At 51.5% G+C, this 18,321-nt stretch overlaps 1 protein-coding gene across 7 annotated transcripts in view; it reads right to left on the reverse strand.

The window, feature by feature from the left end:
- The window catches only part of RBM19 (RNA binding motif protein 19), a 161,062-nt gene that overhangs the window by 105,304 nt on the left and 37,437 nt on the right, over nt 1–18,321 (reverse strand). For 6 of the 7 annotated variants that reach the window (XR_002788004.2, XM_010598952.3, XM_010598950.3 and 3 more), the window contains exons 17-21: nt 15,576–15,739; nt 12,341–12,401; nt 8,041–8,120; nt 6,130–6,185; nt 4,274–4,390 (exon numbers count right to left, since the gene is read on the reverse strand). Coding sequence is in view for 6 of the 7 variants with exons in the window: in XM_010598952.3 (XP_010597254.2) it covers nt 4,274–4,390; nt 6,130–6,185; nt 8,041–8,120; nt 12,341–12,401; nt 15,576–15,739 (478 nt within the window). In the remaining variant the exon portion in view is untranslated. Of the gene's footprint in view, nt 1–4,273; nt 4,391–6,129; nt 6,186–6,336; nt 6,452–8,040; nt 8,121–12,340; nt 12,402–15,575; nt 15,740–18,321 lie in introns of those variants that run through there. The other variant, XM_064272250.1, reaches the window with a different exon arrangement.

Genomic DNA, 18,321 nt, shown 5'->3' on the forward strand with positions numbered 1-18,321 from the left:
CATATGCGTAATCTCATTTCATCCTCTTAACAGTCCCTGAGGCAGCCACGTGGTGAAAGCCGGGAGCCAGCTGGCCGAGTGGCTGGGAATTCAGGCTCCAGGGCTGACGTCTTCACAAGGGAATGGAGTCGACAAGAACGATGCCACAAAGCTGTTGCAGTAAGTGGACTTGTAAAAGTGCAAAGCACCGTGCCTGGCACAGAGGTCAGTCTTGGAAAATATACATTCTAATGATAAACACCAACGCTTATTACTACATTACCATCATAGTGTCGTTGTCGTCAGCTGCCGTGAAGTTGGTCCCTGCTCACGCTGACACCATGCACGACTGTTGTGATCCCTAGGGTTTTGGCTGGCTCATTTTTCAGTAGATTAGCAGGTCTTTCTTTCTAGTCCATCTTAGCCGAAGCTCTGCTGAAACCTGCCCAGCATCATAGCAACACGCAAGCCTCTGCTGACAACAGGTAACAGCATATGTTTCCATTACTATTACTATTTTATGAAGGGGGAAACTGAGGCCCAGAAGGAGGGAGGGAGTGGCAGAGAGAGGACTAGGACCCCCGTGTCCTAATCCACTTCTCTGTCTACCCTCTGAGTTTCCTAAAGGTAAGTCTTGAATGGTCCCTGATGATGATCCCGCAGAAATGTGGACATCCACCGCCTCTCGGCTCTGGCCTGACTGCTTCTGGGGGGCTGAGTGTTTCAGTGCTGGACGCTGGTGCAGGGAGGCTTGAGGGAAGGCTGGGGGCCCACAGGAAAGGCCCTTTCAGCAGCTGAATTCTCGTCTTCCGTGTGGGAGGCCTGGGTTCAATCCCTACCCAGTGCACCTCACACACAGTCACCACCTGTCTGTCAGTTGCTAGGATGCTGACCAGGATTCAGCAGAGCTTCCAGACTAAGACGGACTAGGAAGAAAGGCCTGGTGATCTATTTCTGAAAGTCAGCCAGTGAAAACCCTTTGGTCACAGCAGTCTGATCTGCATCCGATCAGGCGATGGTGCAGGACCAGGCAGGGTTTCATTCCACTGTGCATGGGACTGCCATCAACTGAAGCCGACTAGACATTAGCTAACAACAACTGCCTCTGGCTTGGGCCAGGAAGCTGCAGCCCCAGCTCACCTGTGAGGCTCAAGGGGGCAGGTGAGCTGCTGCCCCCAGGGGTCAGTCTTTAGAACCTTGACCCTGCTCTCCCCCAGCCCCTGCCCTTGCACCTACACACTCCAGGTGCCACCCACTGCCACTATCTCTTCCCCCCTTGGTCCTCCACTAGACAAGAGCTCCATGAGAGAGCAGACTGTGTCTCTCCTGAAATGCCCAGACGCCTGGCACAGGACCTGGTCTATGTGACACACCTGTGGTACAGCGGTCCAGCCGGAGGAAGATGGCTCCTTTTGGACACATGACAACCACACAATGGATGATGGAGACCAAGGCCCTGGGACACATGAACTTCCATTTAAGCCCTTGTCCACTGTGTGGTCCCAGGTAAGACAATGCACCACCCTGAGACTCAGCTTCCTTCTGAGGGTAACAGGGGTGACAGGATTGCTCCCTCCAGGGCTTCTGAGGCTTAAAGGAGATGAGAATGCACAGTGAGGCGTTCAGCACAGAACCCGACACCTGCTAGCACTCCAGAAAAGGGAGTTGTGGCTTTTATTACCCCTGGTAGGAAGACCCCTCAAAACCTGCCTGGCAAAGTGGGCCACACTGGGTCCCCTACACCCTGAAATCTTCCCCTAGCTAATGACCTTTGCCGGCCAGTGGCTTTGTCTGCAACGCCAGCTTTGGCTTTCCCTGGACAAGGTTGGTCTCCTTGAGAAGGCTCACAGCGCCCCCTGCTGGCCGCCACTGGGAGCTGCCTCAGCCCCTGCTGGAGCCAACAACAAAAGCGAGGTAGTAGTGCCCCAAAACAGGGTTTATGAAAACTACCACCAGAACAATGGCAGAGTGAAGTGACGCCACCTGTGATTATGTTCGGGGGACACTAATCCCCTGTCTCCTAAAAATAAACATGAAACATGAGCTTAAACAAAGCATGCTTCCATTGCTGCCTTTTGTCTCCCTGGATCAGTGTCATCCTAAATGTACTGCGGAACCGAGCGGAACTGTTACTTCGGCGGAATATGACTTCCTCAGCAAGCCTGCTTGGATCTGCCAGTTCTGAAACTGGACGCTTTTTAAACAGCAGATGCACATTACAATGAGCAGGCGCACGCGAGGCTGAGGATACACACCTTCTCCTAAGGACAGCCACACTTTTTGCTCTAGATGGATCTACCTGGTGCAGGGAGCTGGAAAATGTCCCCCAGGGTTTGGCTCCATCTCCCCAGGCTGTTAAGGCCATGCAGGGTCCCTGGGATCCTCTCTGCGACCCCTGGTACTGAGAACCTTGCAGGGACCAAGTCTTTGCGTCAGCATGCAACAAACCCCGTCCATTAAGGAACTGTAGGCCGACGTAGGTTTAGAATAAAGAGGGCAGACGGACAAGGATTTTTGAAGCAACTTCCCCAAACAGCCTCCCATTTTTTATACCAATGAGTGAGAGCCAAGAGGTAGGTTTTACACCAAGATGATTCTTTAAGTTTCCAAAATACGGGACCATTTTGTCTCCACATTTTACCTTGCAAGCTGATAAGTGGTAATTCTAATAGGGACTTACCTCCTCTGAGCTCCAGGCCAGAAATCAACAGACACAAGTTGGAGTAATGAGACCTAGTACGTGCTACCGTTAAGTTTTCACCCAAGATACTGTAGGTCACTGGAACACGCTTAGATCCCAGCTAGGCCTCGACGGTTGGCTGGGCTGGGGCTCGCTGCCTCTGCTGTCCCTTCTGAGGGCCAGCTGGTCTCCCTGCACCACCTGATATGTGCCATCACCCAGGAGTGCCCTGGCTGGAAACCTTTTCCTCTAAGTCCCTTCTTTAAGTCCTTTCTTTCCCTCAGGGCTTGGTGCTGGGCGACACCTAACTCACAGAAAAACCACACAGTGTTTCAAGCCAACACAGAGGTTGCAAACTAATGGTCCAAGGGCTGTACTTGGCTCACAGACTGTCCTATGCAGTATTATGCGTATTAGCTGCCAACTCATTTCCTGTAAGAATCCACAATGTCGTTTCTCTTTGAAAACGTCAGAGGACGTGGTCCTATGGAATCGGCACACCTGCCTCGCAGCACAGCTGGGGGTGCAGAGGTACCAGCCTGCTTTACCGCTCCCATCGCCTGCTGGCCCCTGAGAGAGCTGAGTTTTCCACCCCTGTGCTGCAGCGAATGCACTCTCATTTCAAAAGGGGCTCCCCATGGACAGCAACTGAGACCAGTGGTCCCCAAGTCTGGCTGGATATTAGAATCACCAGGGGAGTATTTACCCAAATACCAATGTCTGGGTTCCAACCCCGACAAGGGAGTCAGACTCTGGGTATGGAGCTGCAGCAAAGGTTGTTGTTGGGTGCCATGGAGTCAATTATGACTCATAGTGACCCCACATGACAGAGTAGAACTGCCCCATGGGGTTTTCTAAGCTGTAATCTAGCCCTGGTAGAGCAATGGGTAAGTGCTTGGCTGCTAACCCAAGGCTGGTGGTTCAAACCCTCAGCGGGATAAAGGCCTGACAATCTGCTCTCATAAAAGATTCCAGGCTAGAAAACCCTGTGAGGCAGTTTTACTCTGTCAGGTGCAGTCACTAGGACTTGAAAATCAACTCGATGGTACCCAAGAATAACAACAATCTTTACTGGAGCGGATGGTCAGGTCCTTCTCCCATATTGCTGTTGGGTGGGTTTGAACAGCAAACCTTTAGGTTAGCAGCCAAACACTTAACCATTGTGCCACCAGGGCTCCGCCATAGCAAAGGTGGGTTTATGAAAGTCCCAGGTGATTTGAATGTGCAGCAGAGGCCGAGAACTGCCGACATAAACCATAGGAGGGAGTCTGGTGGTGACGAATGTCAGGTAGGCCACCAGAGAGCTGGCTTCTAGCCCTCGGGGCTCCTGCCCCTCCCAGGGGTTGCGGACGGGGATGGAGAAGGCTGCCTGCCCTTTCCTGCCCGCTCTGAGAGGAGGGGGCCTAGCTGTTTGGATTTTTCTCTGCCCAGTGCTCTGGGACCAGCCTCTGAGGTTAAGGGTGATAAATCAAAGGCAGTCAAAAGCTGACCTTTCAAAGGCTACTGCGCTGGCCTGCAGCGGAACCATCCAGGGCCCAAAGGCTGCCTTCCCCAAAGCTCCAGCAGTTTCTCTGCCCGACCACGGGTCCCTGAGATGACATTGGCGCCTCTCACCTGAAGAGCTCGCGGATCTCCCGGCTGTGGGCCTGGAAGGGGATGTTCCGCACCAGGATTTTGGAGGTCGTCTGCTTTCTGGCCACTTGTTTCTTCCGAGTGGATGTTGTGGCTGGCCTGAAGGGTGCAGGGGAGAGGGCACAGGTTATCTGGGGCCTAGCTGCTCCTGCCTACATGGACTGCACCCCTTTCCCACCCGGAACCGACGTTCCTGTCTTATGTTCAGATGAAGGATTCTGGGAGTTTGCGCCCAGGGGCTCAGGGACCAAAGAGGAGGGAGGCAGTCTTCCCCTGGGGGATACGGATCATAACCCTCTTCACCCCAGAATGCCTGCGAATGTCCGGCTGACACACCCCATCCTTGGGTACGCTGCCCTCCATCTCAGAGACTCCGGGGCTATGAGTGGCTTAAAAACACAAACCCCGTTTTTAGCTGCTAAGTTCTGGGGTACTTTGTTACGCAGCAATAGCTAATGAACACGATTCCGCTAGCTGCATTTTGAGGGCTCAAGGGCCACCTGTGCTGACTGACAGTGCAGACACAGGACATGTCCATCGTGACAGAAAGCTCTATTGGACAGCACTGCTCCTGAATGTCAACCTCCCAAGGAAATGCACCTCCAGCCCTTACAGCGCCTCCTACACGGTACGGAATGACGAAGTGCGTACGGGCAGGAAGTGAGAGTTTGCGAGGCCGACTGCAGGCTGGCTCCCTGGAGGAAGCGGATCGAAACAAAAGGTTGCCGCTGTGGCCGAGTGCACTTATGCCTGGCACTGTTCCTGGCACAGTATGTAAACCTTCTGGTTATCCCATTTTACTGCGCAGGCAAAGGCACTGCTCAAGGGCACACAGCTCCGAGATTACAACCCAAAGCTGTGGGGGCTCAGCCTGGGCTTCCTCTTTGATGCCACAGTTCTGGAGCCCCGTTAGACTTCCCAGGACTCTTCATGCCAAGCCTTCCTCCCGCTAAAGATGTTCCACATTGCACACACTGTGATGGGTGAACACCACCAGAGACGGTCTACGCTGGCTTCACAGGCCCCGTTAGAGAAGAGAGGAAGAGGGAAGAGAAAGCAGCAGCTCCAGGTCAATTCGCTGGCAGCTAATTTGCTGAACGACCAGAGCAAACGACTGACTTGCTGAAGACGTGCAAATAAATATCTTAAACCAGCTCTAGGCCCGCTGGAGGCGGTCGCTTTATCACCTGAGGCAGGTGGATGATAACGACAAAAACAATAATAATAGTGGCGTACAGGGGGCACTTGTTCTGTGCTGGGCACTGCTGGGAGCACCTCAAGTGTATTCGTCCATTTAGATGTGTAAGTGGGTGGAGATGTTGGGGCAGAACAGAAACGCTGAAAAAATACCCCAGCGCTCCCGGAAACTGGTCATTTGGCAAATTGGTCTGCTTCCATCTCTAACGTCTACTGAATCTCTTTCAAATTAATGGGAGGCCGTCTCTGGGCACTGTTGTCCAGCTCAGAGAAAGAAAGGCCTATAGAGGCAAAGCCCTGCATTTTATAGCCTTTTCTGGTTCGTCTGAAGTACCGGCAACTTGGGACTCTTCCTTGGCTTATTTATATCACCAAGGTGAGAACGATCTGATTGCCTCTCCTGCACTGTGCCTTTTGTTATAATAAATGGTATTAAAACGTTTGCCCAAATGGCTGTCCCGGCCCTGTTCATCAGGGAAACGGGTATCGGAGTTGGGCAAAGGTGACTCCACCTTAATGACGAAGAGCCTCAAATGGTGAGGGGCTGGAGCGGGGAGGGCTTAAAGGGCGCGAGACAGACTCCAGGGCAGCCAGCCAGAGCAGAGAGACCGGCTGGCAAGGGGAGAACACCAAGGACTCACTTGATGGCTCTTTCCGAAATCCGCAGTTCCAGCTTGTGGCCGTCCACGACATGACCCTACAAAGTAAGATAACACGGCTCGTCTGTCTATCTTCCTGGAATGCTTACCACATCCTTGCCCTTCATCAGAGAGAAGCCTGACTGAAGGGCGATACGGGAAAAGGAAACACAGAGGGAGGACAGACTGTTCCCAGGCAGAGGGGCTCACCGGAACTGAGCAGAGATCGGCTTTTCCTGGAAATCGCTCAGGCTGAGCCCGGCCGCAGCTGGCGGTCAGAGAGACCCAGGCCTCCAATGTTCTCGAGCCGTGAGTGGGGCTTGACCTTCAAACCATTCAAGGGGCAGAGAAGTGGGGCCTGACCTTTAAACCATTCAACCGGCCTAGAATTTTCCATCGTCTATCAACATTTTCAGGCAAAGGAAGCCCCTGAGGTCTGGCCGGCAGACCGAGTTTGGTTTAGTTTGTATGCTCTTTAAAAAAATTCTGAATTGCAACCAAGTTGCTTCTGAAGCTGGGCTCTACCATCAGTACCTCAACGCTGAACTGGTGTGTTAGCACAGTTACCCTCAAAAAGCCCTGATATGTCTGATAAAATACAACACAGATAGCTTCGTATAAACAGTTCCGCACAGCAATACGTACACGTGTGCACACAGCAACGTACAGGGATATAAGACTGCAAAGTATGCCGAGCAGAATTTTACAGAGTCTTTACATGAGACAAACAGATGGATCCCTGGATTCGGAGAGCTCAAGTTAAATGAGTACATGATGTCTAATATGAAAGCTGGACTTCCAGGCTCTTAAAAAACAGTAAACAACAAAAACCATAACAAAACAAAAAACACAGATGACCTGGTATCCCTGGGGCCCACCTTCACATGAAGCAACAACCGCGGGGGCCAAGAAGTGGCCTTTTAGACAGGGCATGAGAACGCTGGCTAACGTAGGCCTGACCTGTGTACTACCTACATCACCTGCCTAGGCACCTGAGTTTGCGCCCCCAGTGTAAAGTCCTGGGTGGTGAGATTGGTTAACATGCTTGACTGCTCATCAAATTTGGAGGTTTGAGTCCACCCAGAAGCACCTCGGAAGAAAGGCCTGGCGATTTGCTTCCAAAAATCAGCCACTGGAAACTCTATGGCGCACAGTTCTACTCTGATACACATGGGGTCATCATCAGTTGGGTCAGCTCGACGGCAATCGTTACTCTCTCTTCCTAGACTGTCTTCCCCCAGACCTTTGTGGAGCTGACTCCTTCTTGCCAATTAAACGAACAAGGCCAAACCTGTTGCCATCAAGTTAGTCCCAACTCATGGAGACCCTACGTGTTAGAGAGTAGAACTGCTGCTCCACAGGGTTTTCTGGGCTATAATCTTAATAGAAGCAGAATGCCAGGCCTTTCTTCCGTGGTCCTGCTGGCTGACTCTGAACAGCCAACCTTTAGGTTAACAGTCGAGGGTAAACCGTCTGTACCACCCAGGGGCCTTTTTGTCAGTTAAATGTCAGCCAAACTGTTACCTCCATAGAGATGCCTTCCTTGACCACACAATCTAGAGTTGTTGCTTCTCCTTCCCCCATGACAGCACCTGCCTAATTTCTATCCAAGCCCCTACCATGGCCTGATGGTGTGTACTTAGTCAGTGGTGCTCCTCCATATAAGCAGTGACCTTGTCGTGCCTCACCAGTCCCCCCCAGGCCTAGCACAGGGCCTAGCATAAAGCAGGCGCCTGGTGTATATTTTTGGATTGAATGAATGACCTATAGTGTCTACAGGATGGGTAGGGAGGGTTTTCATTTTTCTTGGGTCACAGGCCTGGCCCGCGTACATTTTCATTTTGGAGGGTGGCTGAAACCCCTCACTGCCTGTCAAGAGCCTCCACTGCATGGCGCATCGGAACCCTGCTTTACCTGGAGCTGTCTGAGAGCTTTCTGGGCGTGCTCCGGCTTCCTGTACTCCACAAATCCAAACCCCATGGAAAGCAGTGCTCCTGGAAGAGAGAGATGGAGATGAGCTAGCGGAGAAGCGGGAGGGAGACGCGGGATGAGCACACGGTGAAGTGCAAGGGCTCCCAGGCAATCTGGACCTCGGTGTCATTTCTCTCTTCATGTTCCCCTTCATCCCCCCAAAATGGAAGCTCCTGGCTTGCCTTTCAGTAGTAGTCGTCTTGAAGAATCAGCCACGAGGTTATAAAACCACCACCTGAGGCCTAGATGACTGTTAATTAACAGATGATTGACATGATAATTAACTTCATAATAGAATTCCGCCTTTGGGGAGGGAGAGGGAGCTAACAGGGATGACCACTCCTATGACAAGCGCCAAAGCCGCTGTGTGTGCAGTCCTGGCGTCCATACACAATGCATAGCATGAATACACACGGAAAAGTCACATGCCCAAAGACCAACTCTTCATGAGTATTGCCAGCCGGCTGACTGCTGAGTTTCAGAAAGGTCAGAGAGGGAAACCTCTGGTTTCCTGCTTCTAGGTAGTGAGTAGCAAGAGTTCAGGTAGCAAAGAAGGTCTCAAAATTTTATCAGAAATGTCTGGTTCCTGACTTCAGATACATCCCTATGCGTGTGTGTGTTGCGTGTGTGTGTGTGTGTGTGTGAATAAAAAGAGCTGGCAGGGGAGGGGGAGAGAAGTCCTTTCACAGGGAACTAAAAAATATAAGACCTCTCGTTACATCTCGCGAGGCAGTGGGGCTTCAGTGGTAGAACTCTTGCCTTCACGCTGAGGACCCAGGTGCTTCCCAGCCAATGCACCTCTCGTGCAGCCGCTTCCCAGGCGTCGGTGGACATTTGCATGTTGCTGTGATGCTAAACGGGCTTCGGTGGAGCTTCCCGACTAGAACAGACGCGGAAGAAGGGCCCGGTGGTCCACTCCCCCAACTCGGCCAATGAAAACCCGAAGTTTGATCTCCGACTGACCATGGGGATGGCATGGGACCTCGTTCCACTGTCCTTGGGGTTGCAGCGAGTCGGGCCAACTCCATTCACATTACAACAATTACGTCTTGCCCTTTTTGACACAGAATTTACTGCTTCTTCCCTGCATTTTGTACAAGTTTGTTACTTTTATTCTGTATTTTTTCCACAGTTGAAGAGGATTGGCTTAAGTCTAATGGGTCCAAAATGGTCTCTAACTCTGACTCACTGAGCGGCTCCTCTCTTTCCCCCTTCCTGCTGTTTCTGAGACCTGAGGATCTTAACTCTACCAGCTTGCTTGCACTCCATTCAAAACCCAGCGTTATAGGACAAGGAGAGCCAAAAGCGGCAGAAATTCCATTAATTGCCCAAACGTGGTTCTGCTGGCCACAGGAGAGAGGCGCAAACAGAGCTGTTGTTTGACAGGCAGTGCCACCCTGTGGTGACGTTCAGTGTTTGTTCTTCAGCTGATCACTTGAAAGCTCTCCTGCGCTCAAGGTTGTCAGCTGGTGGGGGTGATTTCGGTTTATGACCCTGAAAACATGCACACGGACTGCCTAAGAGGCAACTGTAAGAGAGTCAAGTTCATCTCCCCGGTCAGTGACACCCTGCAGATGCCCTCTCTGCCCTTCTCCATACCCTGGGGAGCACTGCAGAGCGCTGCCCTCTGGTTCCCTGCTGGGTTCAGTCAATGGGAAGCTCTGATCTGAGGCTGGAGGGTGCAGGAGAGGCTGGGGTCCTGATTCCTTCCATGCCCCCCGACTCCCTTTGGCATGGGTCTAGCAGCGAACGTGTGCAACCTGTACCCTCTGCTCTGGCTGGCAGCTCTGCGGCTCCAGTCCTCAGGCCCCTTCGGGCTCAGCAAGGTAACTGGGGTTCTTCCCGCAGGGCCTGCTGCCTGGCATGCCCCGGAGGCTCCCTGAGTTCAGCCTGCACCTTCATTCCACACACCCCTTCCAAGCCCTGAGCAGAGTGCTGGTTCTGCCCTGCTGCCACCTGAACCGACACAGACGCTCTGTCTAGATTCCCCCATCGGGGGTAGATGGGCCCAGGGAGCAGGGCTCGCTGACGGCGGCCCTGGAACACCAGTGTGTGTGCTTTAAGAGTTGCTCAGTACACTGAGACATCAGATAACTTTTTAAGGCATCTTCAGAGCACCCCCAGGCTCCACGGGGCATCAGGCTGCAGAGAGTGACCCTACACCCACGGGGACAGGCCTGAGTGGAGCTGGTGACACCTCAACCCACTGGTCTGGGTGCCAACCTCTGCCCAGCCTGACTCACCCCTAGGCTTCAAGGATTACTTCCTTCCTGAGCCCCCTGCGACTCATCCTTTCTATCATGGGCTTGGTACTTAGCTGTCTTTTCTCGGGTCCCAAACTCAATCCAAAGCTCCTGGCAAACAAGAACAAAAATCAAACCCACTGCCATCGAATCAATTCTGACTCATGGCAACCCCATGTGTGCAGAGTAGAACTGCTCCACCGGGTTTTCAAGGCTGTGGTCTTTCAGTAGCAGATTGCCAGGCTTTTCTTCCAAGGTGTCTCTGAGTGAGTCTGAACCACCATCTTTTTGGTGAGTAGTCGAGCGCAAACCATTTGCTCCACCCAGGGACCTCTCCTGGAGAACAAGGACTCCCTCGCTCCTACACCACACACCTGCTTAAAACCCTCCATGGCTCCCGCTCCTTCTAGGAAAAAAGCCCAAACTCTTCAGCCTGACATCCACGCTGCTTTGATGTGGAACCTGCCTACCTTTCTGGGTGCTGTTCTTGCCTCCACATACTCACTGCTCAGCCAGGCTGGCCTCTGCAGCCTGCTCCTGCCTGCTTCCCCCACACACTCACTGCTGTCCTTCAGGCCCCCGTCTGGCCTGGAGAGCCCTGTGCTGTGCTCCTGTCCACCAGGGCCTCTCTCCAGCACACGACTCGGCACTGTCCTCTAACCACCAGCATATCTGTCTTTCCACCAGGCTGAGTACTTTGTGAGCGGGGACCACGTCTTCTTCAATCTTGTGTCACTAATGGTGCTCACCACCTGGTGGCCCCCAGGAACTGTCTGAGGGATAGCACGGGGGTCTCTAGGCCTGATTGGGGTTTGAAGGGTGGTGGGGACAGCACGCAAGTAAAGGACGCAGGAGCGGGCTGCAGAGGCCAGCGGGCTGAGCGGAGGCAGCAGAAACACCCAGACCTCTCGGCAAGGAGCCCGGGTGGCACAGTGGTTAAACACTTGGCTGTTAACTAGAAGGTCAGTGGTTTGAACTCACCAGACACTTGGTGGGAGAAAGATGTGAGAGTCTGCTTTCCACCTTGGAAACCCTATGAGGCAATTCTACTCTGTCCTACAGGGTCGCTATGTGCCAGAATCAACCCAACGGCAATGGGTTAGACCTCTCGGTCACTCAGCTCTGTGGACCTAGTAGGAGCTTAGGACACAGGGAAGAGGTGACTCACGAAGCATCCCTAAAAAGGGGCTTGGGATGGAGGCTGCACGGCTGTGACAACCCATGGGCTTACTCCCTTTCCGTCGTCTTCAGGAATCCAGGGCAGAGAAGAGCCAGAGCGGAGGCCAGGAGACTGGCGACAACACTGCAGCCAAATAGAGGATGAGTGTGCCTCTGCTCAGCCCAGGCTCCCAGCAGCCAGGAGGTGCGTGGTTTGTGCTCAGTGCTGTGCTCCCAATGCTCTATGTCTGGGTTATTTCCCTTGTAAGGGAAGAGGAAAACCCCGGTATCGGTCATTTCCTTGGAAGCTTCCAGAGCAGAGAGGTGCCGGGAGGAGGGGCGGCTTCTACCACTGAATGGTGTCAAGCCTGCCTGCCCACTAAATTGCCCTGCTCTGAAGCCATCTCTGACGGTCTAAGGAGACAAAGAAAAGCTGAGACTTAGAAGAACCTGATGTGCTTGGCTGCTTCTACTGAAAGTCAAGAGTCTCTGAGGGATGCAGAGAGTGGGACCCTTTTAGACAAGTCAAACGGGAGTTTTGGGGTGCTGCTGCTTCAACAACAAAAGAGGACCTTCGAACAACTCAGGAAAGGAGGGTGAGAATAGCCGCACGGCTTGAAGGATGTAATCAACGTCACTGACTTGTACGTGTAGAAATTGTTGAACTGGTGTACGTTCTGCTGTGTGTATTCTCAACAACAACAACAATTATTAAAAAAAAAAAAAAAAAAAAGAGGACCTTCAAAATAAACAAGCGAGAGTCACCGCTCCTCACGCTGATACACAGTTACATGGTCTCCTTTGGAATCAGTACTTTCTAGCTTAGGGTTCAGAGGTAATACCTGCTTTGTTCTTCTTCCTGGAAATTGAGCAGCTCTTCACCATTCCCACTTTGGAAAACACCTGGAAGAGAAGGTCAACGTGTGTCAGCAGCACTTCCAGGCTAATCCCACCACCCGTGTGGCCACATCTCGAAAGACAAAGGCTGCGTACCCAAGCACGGGCACAGAGAGGCAGAACAGACACACAGCTTCCACAGGGGCTGCGTTCACCGTGGGCTAGGCCTGCGCTAAGCCCTTCCCCAGTCACCTCATTCGGTCCTCACAGCCACCCTCTGAGGCAGGTGTGTTCAGGCTCCAGAGCCCAGGCTCTTAACCACCATGCAGGTGAGGGTCCTGGTCAGACCCTGTGGCCCCCAGATTTCCCATACTATCTTGGGGTTGCAAACCATTCCAAAGCACTGGATGATGGCCTACTTTAAGAAACTTGGTTGGTCCCTTAGAGCTCCCCATAGTGACAACTGGGCTGGCGTCTTGCTCCAGTTAGAGAGGAAGAAATGAGGGCACAGAAGAGTCAAGAGATTTACTAAGTATCGTAATAGCTAAAAAAAAAAAACCCCAAACCTGGACCCATGCAACCCATACGGTTTCCAAGGAGCGGCTGGTGGATTTGAACTGCGGACCTTTTGGTTAGCAGCCATAGCTCTTAACACCACTACGCCACCAGGGTTTCCAATAGGGACGCCAGGTGTAAATTTGGAAAAACAGGATCTTCTGACCCCTGCATCCTGACCCTTCTCACTGGCCCCTGCACCTAATGCCAAAATAACTTAAATAAAACATTTTAAAGTCACCCCTAGACTTCAGGGACTACTTCCTTTCCTGAACCCCCCGCCACTCAACCTTCACATCACTGACTTGCTACTTCGCTTCCTTTCCTTGTGTCCCAAACTCAATTCCAAGTTCCTGGGGAACAAGAACAACAAAAACACCCAAACCCATTGCCATCAAGTCCATTCTCACTCATGGTGACCCCATGTGTGCACCGTAGAACTGCTCTATAGGGTTTTCAAGGCTATGACCTTTCAGCAGCAGATAGCCAGGCCTTTCTTCCAGACACCCACCCCATGTTCCCAATCTTTTCTCCCTCTGCCCCAGGCAAAACCCAGGTCTGTCTTGTTCGCTGCTGTTTTCAGTACCACAGAACAGGGCCCAGGGAGGGCAGGTGTCCAGCAAATGGTCACGGAATGAAGGAAGAGGAAGCAGAGGGGCAGGAGACTCCTGATGAAGCCACTGATATCCGCACAAACACCGGCAAATACTAAACCAACACCAGAAGCAACAGCATTTACCAGGCTTTTATATGCCAGGTGTTGTTGCTAAGCTGCTGTGGAGTTGATTCCAACTCATGGTGACCCCATGTGTGCAGAGTAGAACCGTGCTCCGTAGGGTTTTCAAGGCTGCGACCTTTCAGAAGCAGACCATCAGACCTGTCTCCTGAGGTGCCTCTGGGTGAGTCTGAACTGCCAACACTTCGGCTAGTAGTCGGGTGTTTAACCCTGCCATCCAGGGCCTCCTCGTATATGCCAGGTACTGTGTCCAATGCTTTACTGAGATTATTAATCTCATTCCTCCTAATCAAATCCTTAAGAGTCCAAGAGTAGGTGCTATTAACATCCCCATTTACAAAGGGAGAAACTGAGGCAAGGAATGGATAAAGGACTGGCCCAAGGTCATGACGTTAGCAAGGGGTGACGCCAGGATCCGAGCCCAGGCATTCCAACCCTTCACCACAGCCCTATTCTCTAGAGCTTCTAGAGTGCCTGTTGCAGCTGTATGGCCTCAGGAAAGCGAACTGGCCTCTCTGAAGCTTGGTCTCCACATCTGCAGTATGAAGAAACTAGAGTAGGTAATTTGGGCTGTGCCTTCCAGCTCCAGAACTGTTTAATTTGGAGAATGCTCTTAGGCTGAAGGTTGGGCTCCCAGGAAACAATGATTTCTAATAATGATGGGCCCATATCAGACCCAGAGAGCCTGCACCCCAGAAAAACAAAAACAAAACGGCAAGTTGGCTTGACATATTCAAAGCTATATACGCTTTGGACACTACTGATGTGTGCCTCTGTTTAAAAACACAGCAAAAACTGATTCTGGAAGTAGCCAAAGAAAAGGCCAAGGGTGAACTTCCAATTGCTCAATAAAGAGAATCTTTGCTCCTTACAATGCTGCTGTGTTTGGTCCAGTTATGTCTGCTGCCATGCTGGGTGGCAAAGAGGCAGTCACACCACAGAGCCTTAGCCAGGTGGTCTCAGAGTAGCGGCTCTGACCTCATGCCTCTCCCCCATCCCAATCTTTTCCTTCAGATACACGCTGGGCCCCTTCCCATCACCCACTGCGTTCCTGACTCCACAGTTCAGAGGACACCGTCTTCCCTCCTGAACCCATCTACAGAAGTTTAGAGCATGAAGAAATTTCTAGAAACCAGGAGCTCAATCCTTACGGCCACCTTTCTTCCCAGAGGCAGCTCATGGCTGTCAACCCACTCGTATCCATTTGCTGTTTCATTCACTCACTCATTCATTCACTACTCACTTGTTCACTCAAAAACGTCGGTGAAGTGTTTTACTTTTTGCCAATCCCGGCTTACAGAAATGAAGAGTCTCCCCCATACGGAAGTCCCAGTCCAGTGTGGGAGCTTGCAGACCCAGATCCTCTATGCCCATGGACCCCTGCAGTATATGGTGGGAGCTAGAAGTAGAGGCCCAATTCTTTCCAGAAACCTCAGCCCCCATTCATCTGGCTCTTATCAAACACCTACTCCGTGTTCCCAATCCTTTCTCCCCATGCCCTCTTCCCATAAATTCAGAAATCTCACCCACCTAGGGCTCCTGGAGACACACACACCGATATGTCTCCTACATGTCCCCTCTAGCCAGGAGGACTGTGATGACATTCATTTTTGGGGCATTTACATCACAGACTCAATTTGGGGGATTTGTTCTGTACATACATAATCCTAACACTGACTACAACTTTTTCCGGTCCCCACACTTCCTCAGACACGCTGATATGCCCCCTCTCGCCCCCTAGTCTGGGCTTGCTGCTGCTTAAGTCTCTGGCTGAGGGGTCAACTCGACATCCCAGTAGAGACACGAAGGAGGTGTCTACTGGCTGTTGTTAAAACTACATGTGATCATGAGTCACCTTCTAGGTCATGTTTAAAGGCAGAACAAAGGCAGTGAACATGGAGTTTCCCATCCCATACTCCGGCCTTCCTCCCAGCTGACAAATCACTCACTTCCTTCAGTGTCGCCTCTGTTGTGTCGAAGTTGAGATTTTTAATAAACAAGGTGCACCCTGGAAGGCTCTCTTCTTCTTCCTCCTCTTCTTCCATCTTTGCCGAAGAGTCATCTTCTCCCCGCTCCACTGGCTTTTCACCTTCTGGAGTCTCATTGCCTGGTACTAGACCCCAAAACAAATCCGTTAAATGACGTCCGATTCCCAAAGATGGACTCAAACATACCAACGATCACGAAGATGGCGCAGGACTGTACATGATGCCGTACACAATGTTGCCACGAGTCGGAGCTAACCCAATGGCAACTAACAACACAACAATCTGCCTAGGTCCCAGGGCCTGAAGCGCAGAACCTGCTAGATCAAGGGGGCTCTGCCTCTGTAAGCAGCATCAGGAAAGCACACTGCAGTTCTCAACTGGTGCCGGGCTTCGGGAACTCTGGAGAGAGGGAGAGACAGAGACAGAGAGAGGGAGACAGAGACAGAGAGACAGAGACAGAGAGAGACAGAGACAGAGAGACAGAGACAGAGAGACAGAGACAGAGAGACAGAGACAGAGAGAGAGACAGAGACAGAGACAGAGAGACAGAGACAGAGGCAGAGAGACAGAGACAGAGAGACAGAGACAGAGAGAGACAGAGACAGAGAGACAGAGACAGAGACAGAGAGACAGAGACAGAGAGACAGACAGAGAGAGAGACAGAGAGACAGAGACAGAGAGACAGAGACAGAGAGACAAAGAGAGACAGAGATAGAGAGACAGAGAGACAGAGAAAGAGACAGAGAGACAGAGACAGAGAGACAGAGAGACAGAGACAGAGAGACAGAGAGACAGAGACAGAGAGAGAGACACAGAGACAGAGAGACAGAGAGAGACAGAGACAGAGAGACAGAGAAAGAGACAGAGAGACAGACAGAGACAGAGAGAGAGACACAGAGACAGAGAGACAGAGAGAGACAGAGAGAGACAGAGACAGAGAGACACAGAGACAGAGACAGAGAAGCTGTCCTGCCCCGTCTGCGTTTTAAAGGGGGAAGGATATGAAACAACCTTAAACGGACTAAGCCAGAGTAACCGGAACTCCAAAATAAGTACTACGCGGACTGTTGCATCGAACCATGGCTCCAAGCAAAATACGTTATTTTTCCTGAAAACAAAACAAAACAAAAAACCCTGGCACTTAGCGAACTTTCAAACTAAAAGAATAACTTATAACTTTTCAAAAGTTAGAAAACGGGAGCAAAACTTAGACTGTTCTAAATACCCCTTGAATCTAAGAGAGATTACACCCATGAAGTTTCCCATATACCATGGAGTATTTAAAGGAGTATATACATACGAGAGAGTGATTTTATCTCTACACAAAGTATTAAAACCAAATTACACATAATAGTGAAAAACAAGAAACAACAACAGTACTAGATGTTCACAACAGATGAGGAAAGTGACCGTACCACCAAAGGTGGAGTAACACGTCGCCAGTAAAATCAATGTTCCCGAAGAATGTTTAATGCCACAAACGATGCTTATTAGATACAAAATTAAGAGAAAAATTAAGATATGGTACTTAACGTACAATATAGTTATAATTTTGTACACACTATTTCTGAGAAACACATGTGCATGCCACACACGTGAGAAGAGATAACAAGGACCACGCAGTGCATTTCCTTCCCATTATTTTTGGGGAATAGGATTATGGGTGGTTGTAGCTTTCTCTTGTCAGATCTACCCCTTTGTACCATTACTGCCTCAAGGAACAGCATTGCAGGGAGAGGGAAGAGCAAATGCGTAGCTGTGAGTCACGGAGGGCAGATGGGGCCGGAGTGCAGGGAGCTGGGGGGGAGTGGGCAGAGCTCGGACGGGAGGGTTCTCAGGGGCTGGACCAGGCCGGCCCTGCTAAGAGTTTGGTTCTCATCCCAGGATGCTGGAAGCCTCGCAGGTTGGGGCAGGTGGCACCTTGACCTGAGAAGCCCCACTGTGAGGAACTATGTTCAGTCTGGTTCATCCCCCAACTTCCCCAAGTCACACGACCAGGGCCTGGGTACAAAGCCGTCTCCACAGAGAAGGTCTCTGAAGCTATGTTCGTCTCCCCCAGGAAATAAAAACCTGTCTCAGCAACTCTTCAGGGCAGTCTTCAGACTCATTATCTAGGCAGTGGGCCTGAGAGTTAAACCCTGCACACCCCGACCAGCAGTGGACCCAGGAAGCAGCTTTTAAAGGTCCTAGAGGCAGCCCTGACCACACCGCGGATGGAAACAACTCTTCTCCCACGCACCAGTAACCAGGTGTCATCGACTCGCCTACCAACTGCTGGCGATCCCACGTGTGTCAGAGCAGAACTGTGCTCCTTAGGGTTTTCAGGGCTGATTTTTCGGAGGTAGGCTGCCAGGCTCTTCTTCCAAGGCAACTCTGGGTGAACTCAAACCTCCAAGCGCATTAACTATCTGCACCACACACCTTTACTCAAATACTTCAAACGTCTATATGATCCAAACGGGCTTCTTAAGGCTCAAATCCAACCCAGTCGCTCTCAGCGCCCGGCACTGAAGTCGTTTCCCCTGCCCTTTCTGATACAAGCCTAATGCTTTCAAGTCCTAGTTAAGCTTCAACTGCGTTGTCATGAAACACCCCTTTGAAGCCCTTAATGGAAATGGCTACAGTGATAATGGTGTCTCTTGAACATCAGTTGAACACGCAGCCTTGCACCCCGGCTCTCCCTTGGGGGTGACCGCAGACTCCCACC

This window comes from Loxodonta africana, chromosome 19, assembly GCF_030014295.1.
Source record: "Loxodonta africana isolate mLoxAfr1 chromosome 19, mLoxAfr1.hap2, whole genome shotgun sequence".
Lineage (NCBI taxonomy): Eukaryota > Metazoa > Chordata > Mammalia > Proboscidea > Elephantidae > Loxodonta > Loxodonta africana.